Source organism: Populus alba, chromosome 1, assembly GCF_005239225.2.
Source record: "Populus alba chromosome 1, ASM523922v2, whole genome shotgun sequence".
NCBI lineage: Eukaryota > Viridiplantae > Streptophyta > Magnoliopsida > Malpighiales > Salicaceae > Populus > Populus alba.
This window is the reverse complement of record NC_133284.1, coordinates 52,168,118-52,188,592: the sequence shown is the minus strand read 5'-3', so window position 1 is coordinate 52,188,592 and position 20,475 is coordinate 52,168,118. Positions and strand designations below refer to the sequence as shown.

Genomic DNA, 20,475 nt, shown 5'->3' with positions numbered 1-20,475 from the left:
GCTAAACCGTCTCTGTGTGTGTGTGTGTATAGATATATAACAAAACATATTAGTTTCAAGCAATTAAAATACACAATTTTCAAAATGGTGCTTCCTTTCCCAATTAATTTAAAATATTATTTGTACACTCATTATACTAAGACAATCAAAAGTTACAACAAAAATGGAAATTTAAAACTAATTTATCTCTTTCTTTTTTTTCATTTTTGATGGAATCAAATCTATTATCCAAACTTAATATGAATGGAATTGTGTCCTAACACAAGCTTTGCACTATAATCTTGCCTCCCCTAAAATCTATTATCCAAACATTTCTTTCCGCCATTGATCGAGTAGGACCAGACAACTAACAAGATTCAACATCTAATACCAATCATGACACTGACGGTGCATTTATTAAACCCTTTCCTTAAAGGATTCAGGATCAATAACCTTACACTCTGAGGTTTATGCCTGCCCTTTCAAACTATTAATCAAAACATTCATATTGATTGTTGTAACCCATTTTTGGGTCCCCCTAAAAAAATAAAATAAATAGCCAAAAGAGGTTAGGAAAATAACCGTAGGCGAAGCGCCCGAAAAAAAAAGTCAGGAAAATGGTCAAGGAATTTAAAAATACAAAGGATTGAATTTTTGACAGTATATTCTTGAAGGATGAAAGCCCTATGAGAAGGAAAAATTTGAATTTTTGAGGAGAAAAAGCCCAAATTTGAATGTTTATGGACTTAATTGGATTTTTGATTGAATTTATAAGAAGATTTGATGGCAAGAAAAAATTGATTTTAAGTCAATTTGGGCTTTAATTTGGAGAAATTTAAGTTCTTGGGGCCAAAATATATTTTTTTAGGAATTTATTGGGTCAAATTCAGGGGCTCAATTGCATAAATAATTTGAAGTTTAAGGGCCAATTAGGGATTTTAATTAAAAGAAAATCCGAAACCCCAGGGACCAAATTGGAAGAGGCGCGTAAAAATGGAGGGGGCTGCAATTTTTCGTTCAGGGGCTTACTTGAAGAAATTGAAAGTTTATTGATCAATTAGGGGCTCAATGCTTAAATCAGAGGCCAAGGACCAAAGTGAAAAAGGCGGCCAACAAGAGGGGCGGGGCGACCAAATTTGGGGGACTGATTTGAAAGTTTTGAGGCCATTTAAATGAAAAACGGTACCGTATTTCGTTTTATCCAAAACGACGCCGTTTCATATATTAAAAAAAAAAAAAAAAAAAAAAAAAAGAGGACCGGAACGGTGTCGTTTTGAACGACACTGTTCCTCTTCTTCTTTTCCCCCCCCGAACCTGCAACAGAAGAAGAAAACCGTTTTCAAAAACCATCCCGCGCCTCTCTCTCTCCTCGCCCCCACCACTTTAGATGTTGGCCGACCATCCGTTACAAACCCGATGGTCCCCCACGGTTCTGCCCTATAAAAAGAAGAGGAAAACCGAAACCAGAGGAAAAAAGGGAGACCCCGAGAGGAATAGAGAGAGAGAGAACCCGAAGGGAGGAGAGAGAGAAGAAAACGCCTGAACCGCCGTCCGTAAAGCCAAGCTGCCACCGTCTCCGCAGCAGCACCCGCCACCAAGCCTTCGTCTCCGCCGTGCCAGGTACGCTTCTCTCCCCCCTGCACATTTTTTTTTCTTTTTGTTTCTTATAATTTCGTCTCCTGCATGCAGAGGCGTTCTGCATGCAGGGGACGAGGGGGGGAAATAAATTCCCCCCCTGCGTTTTTTTTAATTCCTCTGGGCCAAGCATGTTTGTCTGGCCCATAATTATGTGGACCGGGGGGGCCAGAAGATTCTGGCCCAGTCCGGCGGTCTGGGCCGGTTCCGGCCCATACGAGGTTAATTATTTTTTGGACCCGAGTTCGGGCCCCCAGTACTTTTGGGCCGAGGTCGGCCCCTGGTACTTGTTGGGCCGAGGTCGGCCCAACGCTTGTGGGCTGGGTCCGGCCCAGTTTAGTTTGGGCCGGCCAGCCCTTTTAATATATAATATATTATAATTATATTATAATTATTATTATTATTATTATTATTATTATTATTATTATTATTATATATGTGTATATATGTTATATATATAAAAAATGTATTTATATATATAAAAAAAAATATTTCGAAAAAAAATAAAAAATAAAAATATTGTTGATTTTTCTGCATATGTTTGTCAAAAATGTTTTAATTCTGGTTTGTATTTTTATACTGTAAAGATACAAAAACCAGTGTTATAAATACCCGGTTTTTTCGTCAAAAACATCAAAGATTTTCAGAATAAAATATGTTTTTGCTTTCAAAAAAATTCTAAAAAAGTCCCTAAAAATGTTGTTTGATTTTTCTGCATATTTTATATCAAAATGGATTAATATTGGGTTGTATTTTTATACCGTAAGGATACAAGCTCAGTATTAAAATACCTGATTTTCGCCAAAGCATAAAAAAAAATAATATTTTCCAAAAATTGTTTTTGTTTTTAAAATACGGCCTAGTCTCTCCAATATATACATATAAATATTATAACATCATATTTTCATACAACAAAGAAAATTTTCAAAACAATATATGTATTAACATGCATTTTGGCTTTAATAACCAGTTTATTCAAGCCATGAGAACTAGGCCAATATTTCAAAAATTTCTAAAAAAAATCTTTTTTGTCTTATTTTAATATTTGGGATTACGAATTTATACGTAAAACGTATTCCTAAGTATTATTAATAAAATTTTGGTATGGACGTTAGAACGGTTAGGATTTTTATCCGGATAAGATAAAAGACCTTCTTACCGAGGAGGATTTTTCTTGAACCATAAACAGACCAACGACTAGAAGTATAATAACACCTTAGTTTTTATCAGATAATTAAAAACAACATGCAGCTTACCTTAGTAGGGCGTATTTGGGGTGCTAATACCTTCCCTTTACGCAACCAGTCTCCGTACCCGATCTCTGAGACCAGTTTAGGTTCCTAGTGACCCAAAATACTAGGTGGGCGACTCCAAAAAAACCAAAAATAAAAAAAATTCGCCAGTCGAACCGCAATTGAAAAATGGGTAGATGTATATTTTTTTGGGGTGCGACAGAATGGCGACCTCCACTGGGGACCTTGTAGACTAAGCTTTGTTTTTTTGTCTGATTTGTTGGTTTTTTGTGTGTTTATTGTTAATATGCCCTTCCTTTTATTTGCGTATTTAGTTTTTTACGCATATTATTCATGCATTGTATATAATTGTCTCATGCATCACTTGCCTTAATTTTGAAAAGCACACACAAGCTTTAAGTTAAGTGGGGAATTAGCGATTTACCCTAGGACTATTGGTCAGGTTTAAATGCGTGAAACACCCAACTCATATCTGAGTGCCTGCTTGGTAATGGTGGACATACGTGTCTTAACTGTTTCCTAGCAACGCCCCCATACTTCTTTACGAAGAACGTCACTGGGCATATATGAGACCCTTCGAGACCAGATAGAAAACTTACCCACTATCACTTAATAAATAGAGTTTGTCCTTAGGTTATGTATTCTTATTTGCATCAAGATTAATAATGTTATACTCATCGTACATCACTTGTGCATCACATTTTCATCACGCATTTTGTTATCATATGCATTACAGATCGTGAAACATAGGTCCTACATCCAGAGTCCACCAAACCCGGTCCAGATCAAGAATGGAAATGAAGAAAGAGCTCAATTAGAGTCGCACTACCAGACCGAGTTGGAATCTGTGAAAAATGAAGTTTCTCGACTGACCAGTCTGCTTGAGCAATTTTTTAAGAGCCAAGAATGGGGAGGGAACATCTACCCAACCACATATAGGAGCACCATCAGTTCATGTTCCGGGGGCATCTCAGAACTTGGGGGCAGATTCAGTGAGGGGCAGCACTTTGCACCTACCATTCCCATTCAGCCCCCTCAAGCTCACATCACTGTGGAAGGGCCTCCCGATAATAGGTCCACCAGATTTATGAACGATGACAAGATATCAGCCTTGGAAGAAAGGTTAAGAGCAGTCGAGGGAAATGACTGGTTTGACCCCATGCGAGCGTCTGAAATATGCTTGGTACCAAACATCACGGGTACCAAAAAAATTTAGGATTCCGGAGTTTATAAAGTACACTGGGTTGGAATGCCCAAACACTCACCTTCGATCTTATTGCAATAAGATGGCTGAGGTGATTCATGACGATAAGTTACTGATCTACTTTTTCCAAGATAGTCTATCGGGGTCGGCGCTAAGTTGGTACATGAGGTTGGATAATGCCAAGATCAAGAAATGGAAGGATTTAGTTGAGGCTTTCCTTAAGCAATACAAGTTCAATTTGGAAATTGCTCCAGATCGAATGAAGCCTTATGTCAATGGAAAAGAGAAGCCAAGAATCAGTAAGGGCTTATGCGCAAAGATGGAGGGACGAGGCCATGCATGTGCAACCCCCTTGATAGAAACGGAGATGGTGACTTTGTTCGCCAACACATTCAAAAGGCACCCTACTATGAGCATTTAATGGGTAGCTCATCTCAACATTTCTATGATGCTATACGCATAGCGGAAAGAATAGAGCAGGGGATTAAAGTTGGGACGCATAATTGAGCCATCGGAGACAAATGTTTTTTTTTGGAAGAAAATTGAAAGGTCCCGTTAACAACTTCGAAGGTGGGTCCAATGACAAGATAACGGATTCATATAACCCACAAATACCTACCTCCCATGTGGCCCACATAAACTTTAACAAACCTTTTCCCCTAATCGAGCAAATGGCCAGTCAAACACCCAAAACAACCACCAAAGACCAAACCCAAGATACATTTCAGAACAACTACCGCCATTACCCATGCCTCTAAAGGACATATATGCCAAACTACTGAGCATTGGACAAATAGCTCCTATCCCTACATTACCACTACAGCCACCATTCCCCATCTGGTATAAGCCTGATTTGACTTGCGAGTACCATGCTGTATTCCCGGGCATTGTCTTGAAACGTGCTATGGTTTCAAGAACAAGTTGTTGAAGCTCATCAAGATAGGATGGGTGTCATTTGAAGACGCACCCAATATCAGTTCAAATCCATTGCCTGGTCATGACAAAAGTGATAGGGGATAAAGGTTGGAAAACCTTGGTCAAGAGTCGTCAATAATGAAGAAGGCGAAAGATCGAAGGAGAAGACAAGGAAAACGCAAGTGGGGAAGGAAGATGAAGCATTGCCTCGGTTGACTTTCCACACACTAGAAGAAGTTTTCAGAACGGGTTGATCCAAGAACTTCTCGTAGTTTTCAAAAATGTAAAAACAACTTTATTTGCCTTAGCATGCTTTTGTCTTTGCTTTTATTTTTCTCTAGTGAGCATTCAGAGCTCAGAGCTTATTTTGTCAGCCAGTTTTTGTGTTTGTCTTTGAGCCTACCTTTTTCTTTAAATAAATGATGAGATTATGCACTTTTGGAACAAGTTGAGTGGTTACAAATAAAGTATCATAAAATGGTTTATATATGAAATTTAAGAAAAGCTACCCTTGAAATACAACCTCACCTCTGGATAACATAATGAATTGATACATCACCTGTAAATTTTCTTTCAAGACAAAAATAGAGTTTATCAATCCTAAACAATGTGCATTTTTGAAAAAAAACACATCATTATTGTCCTTTCACTCTCTAAAGAGTTTTTTGTTGGTGTTTTGTTTTGAGTCGAAATGAATTTCTTCTCTCTATATAAAAAACCCAGACTAGGATCGCACCCCTACACTGGGGGCAAGACGAGATGTTTTATGAAAAGTTTTACGAAAAAGCCTACGATTTGAAAACCAAGCTAAAACATTTTGACAAAAGCATGACAGAGAGGCAAATAACAAGTCATACATTTTGAGAAAAGAACTACTTGAAGAAAGTCAAAGACTTCTTCTCCAAAGAATATGATAGGCAACACGAGAGATAAGTCCAGCATACGACTTCAAAAGCAAGTTCATGTTAAGAGGGCAGTCTCATGAACTAGAAGAAGAGGCTGGGACCTATGTTTCAAAACCAGGTATGAATGCATGCATTGCATCTAATCATAAATCATTGCATATATGTTTTTTGGATCGTTACAGGAGGAGATCGTAGCGCATTCCAACAAGATTATGGACGAAGAAAGAATCATTGAGTTGATTCTAGAACAACAAGAAGAGAAGATAATGGTTTTCAAACCCTGCCAGCAGGAAGAACGACATGGACAGCATTCGGTAAAAAGGAATCACCAAATGGGATTCCAAGTTGTTTGAGATCGACAGAAGGGATCTCGTATTTCGATGAAGGTCGCCAGAAGGGACCTCATATTTTCAGCTTTGAATAAAAGGAATCGCCAGATGGGATTCCAAGTTGTTTGAGATCGCCAGAAGGGGTCTCGTTTTCGATATTCATCAATGGAGGTCGCCAGAAGGGACCTCAAATTTCAGCTTTGGTATAAAAGAATCGCCAGATGGGATTCCAAGTTGTTTGGCTAAAGGAGATCGCTAGAAGAGATCTCATATTTCGATGAAGGTCGCCAGAAGAGACCTCATATTTCAGCTTTGAATAAAAGGAATCGCTAGATGGGATTCCAAGTTGTTTTGAGATCGCCAGAAGGGGTCTCGTTTTCGATATTCATCAATGGAGGTCGCCAGAAGGGACCTCAAATTTCAGCTTTGGTATAAAAGGAATCGCCAGATAGGATTCCAAGTTGTTTGGCTAAAGGAGATCGCCAGAAGGGATCTCATATTTCGATGGAGGTCGTCAGAAGGGACCTAATATTTCAGCTTTTGAATAAAAGGAATCGCCAGATGGGATTCCAAGTTATTTGAGATCGCCAGAAGGGATCTCGTACTTCGACATTCATCAAGGAAGGTCGCTAGAAGGGACCTCATATTGAAACCATTTCTTAGAAAAGCATGGAGTTTACAGAATTCTTCCCCTTGGGTTCGTCACCCATACAATGAGACCATCATTTTTTTCTTGGGTTCGTCACCCATACAATGAGACCATCTTTTTTCTCGGGTTCGTCACCCATACAATGAGACCATCACTTTTCTTGGGTTCGTCACCCATACAATGAGACCATCTTTTTTTCTCGGGTTCGTCACCCATACAATTGAGACCATCACTTTTCTTGGGTTCGTCACCCATACAATGAGACCATCATTTTTCTTGGGTTCGTCACCCATACAATGAGACCATCATTTTTCCTGGGTAGGTCACCCATACAATGAGACCATCATTTTTCCTGGGTAGGTCACCCATACAATGAGACCATCATTTTTCTTGGGTTCGTCACCCATACAATGAGACCATCATTTTTCTTGGGTTCGTCACCCATACAATGAGACCATCTTTTTTCCTGGGTAGGTCACCCATACAATGAGACCATCATTTTTCTTGGGTTCGTCACCCATACAATGAGACCATCATTTTTCCTGGGTAGGTCACCCATACAATGACCATCATTTTTCTTGGGTTCGTCACCCATACAATGAGACCATCATTTTTCTCGGGTTCGTCACCCATACAATAAGACCATCATTTTTCTTGGGTAGGTCACCCATACAATGAGACCATTATTTTTCTGGGTAGGTCACCCATACAATGAGACCATTCTTCATCTTTTTTTTACCTGGGTAGGTCACCCATAATAATGAGGCCATTCTTCCCTCTGGGTAGGTCACCTAAAGAATGAGACCACTCTTTCCCTTTTCCATTCGGGCAGGTCACCATCATAAAAGAGACCACACACACATTTTTGTATTGGTTATGAGTAAAGGAATCGCCAAATGGGATTCCAGGTTAAAGGAGATCACCAAATGGGATCTCAGATGGATTTCCATGTTGATCAAACTAAAGTAATAATTCAGAGGATCGCTGGATAAGGATCTCGAGATGACTAAGTTTGGATCATAGTTTTGGGCTAAGGAGGATTGTTGTAAAGGACAAAGTTTCAGATAAATCAAGCTTCGACCATATCAGTTTCGGGAGTTCCGTTTTGGGTTTATCTTTATAACACTTACTGCGCAAAAACCCATGCTCCGTAAGTATTATAAAGAGGGGGCATCTGTTGTAACCCATTTTTGGGTCCCCCTAAAAAAATAAAATAAAATAGCCAAAAGAGGTTAAAAAAACCGTAGGCAGAAGCGCCCGAAAAAAAAGTCAGAAAATTGGTCAAGGAATTTAAAAATACAAGGATTGAATTTTTGACAGTATATTCTTGAAGGATGAAAGCCCTATTGAGAAGGAAAATTTGAATTTTGAGGAGAAAAGCCCAAATTTGAATGTTTATGGACTTAATTGGATTTTTGATTGAATTTATAGAAGATTTGATGGCAAGAAAAATTGATTTTTAAGTCCAATTTGGGCTTTAATTTGGAGAAAATTTAAGTTCTTGGGCCAAAATATATTTTTTAGGAATTTATTGGGTCAAATCAGGGGGCTCAATTGCATAAATATTGAAGTTTAAGGCCAATTAGGGATTTAATTAAAGAAAATCCGAAACCAGGGACCAAATTGGAAGAGGCGCGTAAATGGAGGGGCTGCAATTTTTCGGTTCAGGGCTTAATTGAAGAAATTGAAAGTTTATTGATCAATTAGGGGCTCAATTGCTTAAATCAGAGGCCAAGGACCAAAGTGAAAAAGGCGGCCAACAAGAGGGGCGGGGACCAAATTTGGGACTGATTTGAAGTTTGGCCATTTAAATGAAACGGCGCGTTTTATCCAAAACGACGCCGTTTCATATATTAAAAAAAAAAAAAAAAAAAAAAAAGAGGACCGGAACGGTGTCGTTTTTGAACGACACTGTTCCTCTTCTTCTTTTCCCCCCCGAACCTGCAACAGAAGAAGAAAACCGTTTTCAAAAACCATCCCGCGCCTCTCTCTCTCCTCGCCCCCACCACCTTTAGATGTTGGCCGACCATCCGTTACACCCGATGGTCCCCCACGGTTCTGCCCCTATAAAAAGAGAAGAAAAACCGAGAGGAAAAAAGGGAGACCCCGAGAGGAATAGAGAGAGAGAGACCCGAAGGGAGGAGAGAGAGAGAAAACCGCCTGAACCGCCGTCCGTAAGCCAAGCTGCCACCGTCTCCGCAGCAGCACCGCCACCAAGCCGTCGTCTCCGCCGTGCCAGGTACGCTTCTCTCCCCCCCTGCACATTTTTTTTCTTTTTGTTTCTTAAATTTCGTCTCCTGCATGCAGAGGCGTTCTGCATGCAGGGGACGAGGGGGGGAAATAATTCCCCCCCCTGCGTTTTTTTTAATTCCTCTGGGCCAGATGTTGTCTGGGCCCATAATTATGTGGACCGGGCCAGAGAGATCTGGCCCAGTCCGGCGGTCTGGGCCGGTCCGGCCCATACCGAGGTTAATTATTTTTTTGGACCGAGTTCGGCCCAGTACTTTTGGGCCGAGGTCGGCCCGGTACTTGTTGGGCCGAGGTCGGCCCAACGCTTGTGGGCTGGGTCCGGCCCAGTTTAGTTTGGGCCGGCCCAGCCCTTTTAATATATAAATATATTATAATTATATTATATTATTATTATTATTATTATTATTATTATTATTATTATTATTATATATGTGTATATATGTTATATATATAAAAAATGTATTTATATATATAAAAAAAATATTTCGAAAAAAATAAAAATAAAAAATATTGTTGATTTTTTCTGCATATGTTTGTCAAAAATGTTTTTAATTCTGGTTTGTATTTTTTATACTGTAAAGATACAAAACCAGTGTTATAAATACCCGGTTTTCGTCAAAACATCAAAGATTTTCAGAATAAAATATGTTTTTGCTTTCAAAAAAATTCTAAAAAAGTCCCTAAAAATGTTGTTGATTTTTCTGCATATTTTTATCAAAATGGATTAATATTGGGTTGTATTTTTATACCGTAAGGATACAAGCTCAGTATTAAAATACCTGATTTTCGCCAAAGCATAAAAAAATAATATTTTCCAAAAATTGTTTTTTGTTTTTAAAAATACGGCCTAGTCTCTCCAATATATACATATAAATATTATAACATCATATTTTTCATACAACAAAGAAAATTTTCAAAACAATATATGTATTAACATGCATTTTGGCTTTAATAACCAGTTTATTCAAGCCATGAGAACTAGGCCAATATTTCAAAAATTCTAAAAAAAATCTTTTTGTCTTATTTTAAATATTTGGGATTACGAATTTATACGTAAAACGTATTCCTAAGTATTATTAATAAAATTTTGGTATGGACGTTAGAACGGTTAGGATTTTTATCCGATAAGATAAAAGACCTTCTTACCGAGGAGGATTTTTCTTGAACCATAAACAGACCAACGACTAGAAGTATAATAACACCTTAGTTTTTATCAGATAATAAAACAATGCAGCTTACCTTAGGTAGGGCGTATTTGGGGTGCTAATACCTTCCCTTTACGCAACCAGTCTCCGTACCCGATCTCTGAGACCAGTTAGGTTCCTAGTGACCAAAATACTAGGTGGCGACTCCAAAAAACCAAAAATAAAAAAAATTCGCCAGTCGAACCCGCAATTGAAAAATGGGTAGATGTATATTTTTTTGGGGTGCGACAGAATGGCGACTCCACTGGGGACCTTGTAGACTAAGCTTTGTTTTTGTCTGATTTGTTGGTTTTTTGTGTGTTTATTGTTAATATGCCCTTCCTTTTATTTGCGTATTTAGTTTTTTACGCATATTATTCATGCATTGTATATAATTGTCTCATGCATCACTTGCCTTAATTTTGAAAAGCACACACAAGCTTTAAGTTAAGTGGGGAATTAGCGATTTACCCTAGGACTATTGGTCAGGGTTTAAATGCGTGAAACACCCAACTCATATCTGAGTGCCTGCTTGGTAATGGTGGACATACGTGTCTTAACTGTTCCTAGCAACGCCCCCATACTTCTTTACGAAGAACGTCACTGGGCATATATGAGACCCTTCGAGACCAGATAGAAAACTTACCCACTATCACTTAATAAATAGAGTTTGTCCTTAGGTTATGTATCTTATTTGCATCAAGATTAATAATGTTATACTCATCGTACATCACTTGTGCATCACATTTTCATCACGCATTTTGTTATCATATGCATTACAGATCGTGAAACATAGGTCCTACATCCAGAGTCCACCAAACCCGGTCCAGATCAAGAATGGAAAATGAAGAAAGAGCTCAATTAGAGTCGCACTACCAGACCGAGTTGGAATCTGTGAAAAATGAAGTTTCTCGACTGACCAGTCTGCTTGAGCAATTTTTAAGAGCCAAGAATGGGGAGGGAACATCTACCCAACCACATATAGGAGCACCATCAGTTCATGTTCCGGGGGCATCTCAGAACTTGGGGGCAGATTCAGTGACGGGGCAGCACTTTGCACCTACCATTCCCATTCAGCCCCCTCAAGCTCACATCACTGTGGAAGGGCCTCCCGATAATAGGTCCACCAGATTTATGAACGATGACAAGATATCAGCCTTGGAAGAAAGGTTAAGAGCAGTCGAGGGAAATGACTGGTTTGACCCCATGCGAGCGTCTGAAATATGCTTGGTACCAAACATCACGGTACCAAAAAAATTTAGGATTCCGGAGTTTATAAAGTACACTGGGTTGGAATGCCCAAACACTCACCTTCGATCTTATTGCAATAAGATGGCTGAGGTGATTCATGACGATAAGTTACTGATCTACTTTTTCCAAGATAGTCTATCGGGGTCGGCGCTAAGTTGGTACATGAGGTTGGATAATGCCAAGATCAAGAAATGGAAGGATTTAGTTGAGGCTTTCCTTAAGCAATACAAGTTCAATTTGGAAATTGCTCCAGATCGAATGAGCCTTATGTCAATGGAAAAAGAGAAGCCAAGAATCAGTAAGGGCTTATGCGCAAAGATGGAGGGACGAGGCCATGCATGTGCAACCCCCTTTGATAGAAACGGAGATGGTGACTTTGTTCGCCAACACATTCAAGGCACCCTACTATGAGCATTTTAATGGGTAGCTCATCTCAACATTTCTATGATGCTATACGCATAGCGGAAAGAATAGAGCAGGGGATTAAAGTTGGACGCATAATTGAGCCATCGGAGACAAATGTTTTTTTTGGAAGAAAATTGAAAGGTCCCGTTAACAACTTCGAAGGTGGGTCCAATGACAAGATAACGGATTCATATAACCCACAAATACCTACCTCCCATGTGGCCCACATAAACTTTAACAAACCTTTTTCCCCTAATCGAGCAAATGGCCAGTCAAACACCCAAAACAACCACCAAAGACCAAACCCAAGATACATTTCAGAACAACTACCGCCATTACCCATGCCTCTAAAGGACATATATGCCAAACTACTGAGCATTGGACAAATAGCTCCTATCCCTACATTACCACTACAGCCACCATTCCCCATCTGGTATAAGCCTGATTTGACTTGCGAGTACCATGCTGGTATTCCCGGCATTGTCTTGAAACGTGCTATGGTTTCAAGAACAAGTTGTTGAAGCTCATCAAGATAGGATGGGTGTCATTTGAAGACGCACCCAATATCAGTTCAAATCCATTGCCTGGTCATGACAAAAGTGATAGGGGATAAAGGTTGGAAAACCTTGGTCAAGAGTCGTCAATAATGAAGAAGGCGAGATCGAAGGAGAAGACAAGGAAACGCAAGTGGGGAAGGAAGATGAAGCATTGCCTCGGTTGACTTTCCACACACTAGAAGAAGTTTCAGAACGGGTTGATCCAAGAACTTCTCGTAGTTTTCAAAATGTAAAACAACTTTATTTGCCTTAGCATGCTTTTGTCTTTGCTTTTATTTTCTCTAGTGAGCATTCAGAGCTCAGAGCTTATTTTGTCAGCCAGTTTTTGTGTTTTGTCTTTGAGCCTACCTTTTCTTTAAATAAATGATGAGATTATGCACTTTTGGAACAAGTTGAGTGGTTACAAATAAAGTATCATAAAATGGTTTAATATGAAATTTAAGAAAAGCTACCCTTGAAATACAACCTCACCTCTGGATAACATAATGAATTGATACATCACCTGTAAATTTTCTTTCAAGACAAAAATAGAGTTTATCAATCCTAAACAATGTGCATTTTTGAAAAAAAACACATCATTATTGTCCTTTCACTCTCTAAAGAGTTTTTTGTTGGTGGTTTTGTTTTGAGTCGAAATGAATTTCTTCTCTATATAAAAACCCAGACTAGGATCGCACCCCTACACTGGGGGCAAGACGAGATGTTTTATGAAAAGTTTTACGAAAGCCTACGATTTGAAAACCAAGCTAAAACATTTGACAAAAGCATGACAGAGAGGCAAATACAAGTCATACATTTTGAGAAAAGAACTACTTGAAGAAAGTCAAAGACTTCTTCTCCAAGAATATGATAGGCAACACGAGAGATAAGTCCAGCATACGACTTCAAAAGCAAGTTCATGTTAAGAGGGAGTCTCATGAACTAGAAGAAGAGGCTGGGACCTATGTTTCAAAACCAGGTATGAATGCATGCATTGCATCTAATCATAAATCATTGCATATATGTTTTTTGGATCGTTACAGGAGGAGATCGTAGCGCATTCCAACAAGATTATGGACGAAGAAAAGAATCATTGAGTTGATTCTAGAACAACAAGAAGAGAAGATAATGGTTTTCAAACCCTGCCAGCAGGAAGAACGACATGGACAGCATTCGGTAAAAAGGAATCACCAAATGGGATTCCAAGTTGTTGAGATCGACAGAAGGGATCTCGTATTTCGATGAAGGTCGCCAGAAGGGACCTCATATTTCAGCTTTGAATAAAAGGAATCGCCAGATGGGATTCCAAGTTGTTTGAGATCGCCAGAAGGGGTCTCGTTTTCGATATTCATCAATGGAGGTCGCCAGAAGGGACCTCAAATTTCAGCTTTGGTATAAAAGGAATCGCCAGATGGGATTCCAAGTTGTTTGGCTAAAGGAGATCGCTAGAAGAGATCTCATATTTCGATGAAGGTCGCCAGAAGAGACCTCATATTTCAGCTTTGAATAAAAGGAATCGCTAGATGGGATTCCAAGTTGTTTGAGATCGCCAGAAGGGGTCTCGTTTTCGATATTCATCAATGGAGGTCGCCAGAAGGGACCTCAAATTTCAGCTTTGGTATAAAAGGAATCGCCAGATAGGATTCCAAGTTGTTTGGCTAAAGGAGATCGCCAGAAGGGATCTCATATTTCGATGGAGGTCGTCAGAAGGGACCTAATATTTCAGCTTTGAATAAAAGGAATCGCCAGATGGGATTCCAAGTTATTTGAGATCGCCAGAAGGGATCTCGTACTTCGACATTCATCAAGGAAGGTCGCTAGAAGGGACCTCATATTGAAACCATTTCTTAGAAAAGCATGGAGTTTACAGAATTCTTCCCCTTGGGTTCGTCACCCATACAATGAGACCATCATTTTTCTTGGGTTCGTCACCCATACAATGAGACCATCTTTTTTCTCGGGTTCGTCACCCATACAATGAGACCATCACTTTTCTTGGGTTCGTCACCCATACAATGAGACCATCTTTTTTCTCGGGTTCGTCACCCATACAATGAGACCATCACTTTTCTTGGGTTCGTCACCCATACAATGAGACCATCATTTTTCTTGGGTTCGTCACCCATACAATGAGACCATCTTTTCTCAATAAAAATAAAACACAAACAATCAAGTTTTGTTTTTTTAATTTTTTTTCTTATTATAAACTTCTACATGTAACATGCTACAAATCGAATAAATATGTTATTGGAACTTTATAAAATTATAGGCAATTGTTTCTCTCTCTCTCTCTCTCTCTCTCTCTCTCTCACACACACACACACACATATATATATATATATTTTTTAAAAGAAAATTATATTGGTTTTTTATTCTGGTGGTCCAAATTAAGATAGGTGTACATAAATAGCGAGTTGTTGTGCGTTCTTAGTTGCCATTAAGGCAATGCAAAAGTCAGCTGTCTGCTAAGGATTCATGCATAAAATACACAATTAATTCAATTGAGATATAATGTTTAATGTGACTTTATATAACAATTGGATTAATACTTTGATAAGATCAAACAATCGAGGCACATAATCAATATATTTTTCATTGAAAAATGTAGCTTGTTTGTGTTAAATTATGTTTTTTTTTTTTTTTTATCGCATTCATGATTGCTACTTAATTAAAATTTTAGATAGAAGATAATATAAATATTGAAAAAATAAAAATATATTTAGTTATAAAGATGAAGACAATAATTTTAAAATAAATCTACATGCAAGATGCCTCTTTTATTTTTTATTATTTTTATCCTTGTTTTTACTCTAAAATGATCATTTATGGCGACCAAAATGCTCAAATATTTGAATTGTGTGTGAAAATGGATATCTTGTACCTCATGCATGCCTAACAGCGAAAGCTAATTACTTTGAAGTCCCTTTGTCGAGAAGCCATTTCCATGGGAATATATTTTAAGTTCAACGAAGGAGCATGAGAGAGGTAGCATGTTCCGCGTACATAGCAAATAAACGTCTTATTTATTTTTGTATTTTAAAAATATTTAAAAAAAAGTAAAATTTTTTTATGTTTTATTAACTTTAAATTAATATTTTTTATGTTTTTTAATCATTTTAATACGCTAATTTTAAAAATAATTTTTTTAAAAATAAAAAAATTATTTTAATATATTTTCAAATAAAAAATAAACATAACCACACTCTAATATAAAAATAAAAAAATATTTTGCCTTTGTTTTATCTTGTCGAGATTGTTTGTTTATGGATCCGTGTGATTCTTAATAAATCAATCAAATAAATTTATTTTTATATCTTAATTTTTCTAATAGTTTATTTTTTTTATTGTTTTTATTTATTTTATCCTGAAATAATAACAAAGTACTACCAATTATTTTTAAAAAAACTAGTGAGACAACTATATCTTATTAAATCTTTTATTAAAATAATAATAATAATAATAGATAGTGAAATAAAAAGAGAAAATCATTCTTCTTTGAAGGCTCGGTTGAAGGGAGGTCACAATGTACATTACAGATTCTCCCTTCTAGAAGGAAAAATAAAATCTTCTTATCCAAACCAACACCAAAATTAGCATGAAAGAAACGTGGTTGAGAAACTTCATGAGTAATTATTAATATTTACTTACTCAATAAGAGAGATAGAGATGGGAAAGAAAAGGAAGCATGAAAGAAAAAAAAATTTAAAAAAAAAAGGCTAAAAAAAATATATATTTTTTTATTATTAAAATGGTTGTATTAGCTAACTTGCGCGTATCTTATTAATCCCACGAATCTTTAAAATTAATAACTATGTAAATTTTTAGTGGCCTTAAGATTTATGAGACTCCAACTAGTGTTTTTTAGAGAACAAATCTATAAAATTTATTAATTTATTTTATTTTTATTCTAAATAATGTTTTTTTTTATTTTTTATAAAAATATAAAAAATTTAAGTTGAGTCAAATCAATCATTTTTGACTCCTGACGTTAACTTACCCCATATTAACTTTGGGTTTAAAAAATTAGGAATAGTAATAATAATAATAATACAGAGGCATGCCGTACATGTGAGCTGCGATACAGCGCGCCACCCTCCATTCTTTGTACTATAAAAAAAGCCTTCCTATCTCTCCGCTCTTCCTCTCAAGCCTCTCCTCCTCCCTCTCCCTATCTCTCTCTCTATCTGGCATTTGTTTGTTTCTTTTCTTCTTATCAATATCTTCACCCTTTTCGCCGGAGTTCAATGCACGAGGTCCGCCGGCGTCCAGCCAAATCCGACGTCAGCATGGACACACATGCTGGCGAACTCACCCTGAAACCGTACCATCGTCACCACCATGATCATCGTGATTTACAGCCTCCGACGTCTGTAAAGGCATCGGATGCACTCCCATTACCTCTTTACTTAACAAATGGTTTGTTCTTCGGGATATTTTTCTCTGTGGCCTACTTCCTTCTCCATCGTTGGCGCGAAAAGATCCGAAACTCCACTCCCCTTCATATCATCACTTTCCCTGAAATCGCTGGGGTAGTTTGTTTGGCTGCTTCTTTTATTTATCTTCTTGGTTTCTTTGGGATTGGCGTTGTTCAATCTTTTATCTCTCGAGGGTCTCAAGATTCTTGGGATGTTGAGGAAGATAATAATGTTATGATCAAGAAAAATGGTGGCGGTTGCACTCCTGCAGAATCACTTGCATGCACTCTTGCCCCTGTTTCGAGGGAAAGAGTTGTTGCACCAACGATTCAAGAACCATTTTTATCAGGTGACGACGAGGAGGTTATCAAAGGAGTGGTATCTGGGACTATTCCTTCGTATTCTCTTGAATCAAAGATTGGAGATTGCAAAAGGGCAGCTGCTATTAGGCGTGAAGCGCTTCAGAGGATGACAGGGAGGTCTATGGAGGGATTGCCATTAGAAGGGTTTGATTATGAGTCAATATTGGGGCAGTGTTGTGAGATGCCTGTCGGGTTTGTGCAGATTCCTGTGGGAATTGCAGGGCCACTGTTGCTTAATGGGACGGAGTATATGGTCCCAATTGCTACGACTGAGGGGTGCTTGGTGGCCTCTACAAATAGAGGGTGCAAGGCTATTTATGCATCAGGAGGGGCTAGTTCTATGTTGCTTAAAGATGCCATGACTAGAGCTCCTGTTGTCAGGTTTGGGACCGCAAAAAGGGCTGCTGAGTTGAAGTTCTTTGTTGAGGATCCTGCTAATTTCGACACTCTTTCTGTTGCTTTCAACAGGTTCTTGATTTTCTCCTCTTTTTCCTATTTTTTTTTTTTAAGAAAGCAGATATTAGACTAATTAATCAATCTTCCCTTTTCAAATTTAATCCTTCTTTTTAGTCTTCTTTGCCTACAATGATTTATTTCTTGATTTTTTGAAATTGGAAATTGGAAATTGTCCATCTCCAAGGCTATCCAGCCAAGGAGCTAGAAAGTTGGTACCATATGATTTTGGATATTGCCAAAGTCTGTTTGATTTGGTTTTGCTTTTTTAAAGAGTGTCTTGACACAACTTTTCTTGCTCTTTTGGCATTATTTTGTTGTTGGTGAATGAAAACTTATTGATGTCGATGGGTTCTAATTTTCTTCATTAGTATTTTGCATGGGTTAACCATTATCCGCCTATTTTATATTTTTATCTACTACAACAAGTTTTCTTTCTGTCGGGTAAGATTTTATATTCCAAAAGGAAAATTATGGTTGAATTTTTTATTTCACACGGGCACAAATACTTGACGTGGTGGATGATATGCAGGTCAAGCAGATTTGGAAGGCTACAAAACATTAAATGTGCAGTGGCAGGAAAGAATTTGTACATGAGGTTTAGTTGCAGCACAGGTGATGCTATGGGAATGAACATGGTCTCCAAAGGAGTCCAAAATGTTCTTGATTATCTTCAAACAGATTTTCCTGACATGGACATCATTGGCATCTCTGGTAAACCCTCCGCCGTGCTGCATAATTTTCATTTTTGGATTCATTATCGGTTGATGTATACAGTTAATGATTCGGTATTTTCAATCTGTATTTTGAGTTCCTCAGGCAACTTCTGTTCAGACAAGAAACCTGCAGCTGTAAATTGGATTGAAGGGCGTGGAAAGTCAGTTGTATGTGAGGCAATCATAAAGGAAGAGGTGGTTCAGAAGGTACTGAAGACCAATATAGATACCTTGGTGGAGCTTAACATGCTTAAGAACCTTGCAGGTTCAGCTATGGCTGGTGCTCTTGGTGGGTTTAATGCCCATGCCAGCAATATTGTCACTGCAGTCTATATAGCCACAGGACAGGATCCTGCTCAGAATGTTGAGAGCTCTCACTGCATTACTATGATGGAAGCTGTTAACGATGGAAAGGACCTTCATATCTCGGTCACCATGCCTTCCATTGAGGTAAAATGCCTAGCTAATAAGCCCATTTCCAATCTGTTGATTCAATATTCAACTCAAGTTTCGGGTTGACCCGACAATTTGTCTAGATTTAACGGAGCCAATATAAACCTGAATTTTTTTTATTTGAAACCCGGCCAAGGCCCATGTTAACTTGCTGGCTAGGTCAGGTTTCCTAACAATGATCATGATATATAAAGAACCTTATTTTAGTTCATCAAGGTACCACTTGTAACTTGAAGAGGAAGGCCTTAAGAGAGGAAGGCCATGTGTAAATTAATAGTCATGCAATCAAAAAACTGTGTTATAATTTGAGTTCTGATCACATCAAGAGCAAAACTCTAACTCTCTTTTTTGTTATGCATCATCTATTTGGTTCAGGTGGGCACAGTTGGAGGTGGCACCCAACTAGCATCTCAGTCAGCTTGCTTGAACCTGCTTGGAGTAAAGGGCGCAAGCAAAGAGTCTCCAGGATCAAACTCAAGACTCTTGGCTGCTATCGTTGCTGGTTCTGTTTTGGCAGGAGAGCTGTCCCTCATGTCTGCAATTGCAGCTGGTCAGCTTGTAAAGAGCCACATGAAATACAACAGATCAAGCAAAGATGTGTCAAAGATAGCTTCCTAAAATATTTCTTACAATGAAGAAGCAAAAATAAATCTTCAGTAAGAAAGTGGGAAATATTAAAATCTAGACAGAAAGTGTGTTGAGGGGACAAACAAGTAGATGGCCATGTGGAGCAACTAGTTAATAAACAAGGCCAGTTCACATTGCTGGAATCATGTGGCTCTGATAGGTCTCTTTCCAGGATTTACCAGGATGCTTCCATTTGTGAGTTTTTTTAAAAGGGATAGTGGAGCCATAATCGGTTGTTTTTAGCACTGTCCCTTGCATGATATGCCAATTGTGGAGGCTCTCTATGTGCCAAAATGTGATCTCTTAAAGTTAATTTATCTTGTTAATTGTACTTTGGATCTGGATTAACTTTAGGTGAGAGCATCTATTAATGAGATTTGGATCTGTTTCAAGTGCCTGTTGTCTGTATTGTAACTTTGCATTTACCAGGCTAAGCACATGAAAATCAGCCCTAGCTGGTCCAAAAAACCCTTGATTGTGTATGTTCTTAGCACTGTGATCACTCATTTTGAACCTAAAAAAATCCCATCTGGGAGATTTCTTTTTTGATCAAATTGCATCACTTGCATTCCCAGCAAAAACTAGCAATTTGCACTGACAAGCTGGTGAGATTAATCGGCTTTGGCGTTAGGCATCATTGATTTGTTGGCGTTTCCTACTGTAACACATATTGCATGTAACATGGTCTATAGAATGCTTTGATAAAATTTCAGCTTCACGTCTAACATTCGGGAGAAAAATCATGCTCGTTTTCAATGTAAAACTTGTTTAACAAGTTCGGATTATTTCTTTGACTTGATTTTGCCAATCTAATTTGTAAATATATCCATTAGATATTTTATTTAGTGTTGAGAATAATATAAATCATATCTCAAATTCTCATAACTTAAGTTATTGGGTTGAAATGATTTTTTAATATAATATTAGAACGTTAATAACAAAGCAATTACGAGT

General features: G+C 38.0%; 1 protein-coding gene across 1 annotated transcript; it reads left to right on the top strand.

Annotated features, from left to right (window-relative positions):
- Positions 1–16,608: 16,608 nt before the first annotated feature.
- Positions 16,609–19,852, top strand: LOC118049008 (3-hydroxy-3-methylglutaryl-coenzyme A reductase 1). Its single transcript, XM_035058863.2, has 4 exons — positions 16,609–17,740; positions 18,258–18,439; positions 18,545–18,891; positions 19,270–19,852. The coding sequence occupies exons 1-4, from the start codon at positions 16,740–16,742 to the stop codon at positions 19,510–19,512; spliced, it is 1,773 nt and encodes a 590-aa protein (XP_034914754.1). The 5' UTR covers positions 16,609–16,739; the 3' UTR covers positions 19,513–19,852.
- The last annotated feature ends 623 nt before the right edge of the window (positions 19,853–20,475 follow it).

What these genes read in the sequence shown, in the direction of transcription:
- LOC118049008 (XM_035058863.2), top strand. Translation starts at nt 16,740, where the DNA reads ATGCACGAGGTCCGCCGGCGTCCAGCCAAATCCGACGTCAGCATGGAC. An exon ending in GGACATCATTGGCATCTCTG is followed by an intron (nt 18,440 to 18,544) that starts GTAAACCCTCCG and finishes TGAGTTCCTCAG; the next exon opens with GCAACTTCTGTTCAGACAAG. An exon ending in TCACCATGCCTTCCATTGAG is followed by an intron (nt 18,892 to 19,269) that starts GTAAAATGCCTA and finishes TATTTGGTTCAG; the next exon opens with GTGGGCACAGTTGGAGGTGG.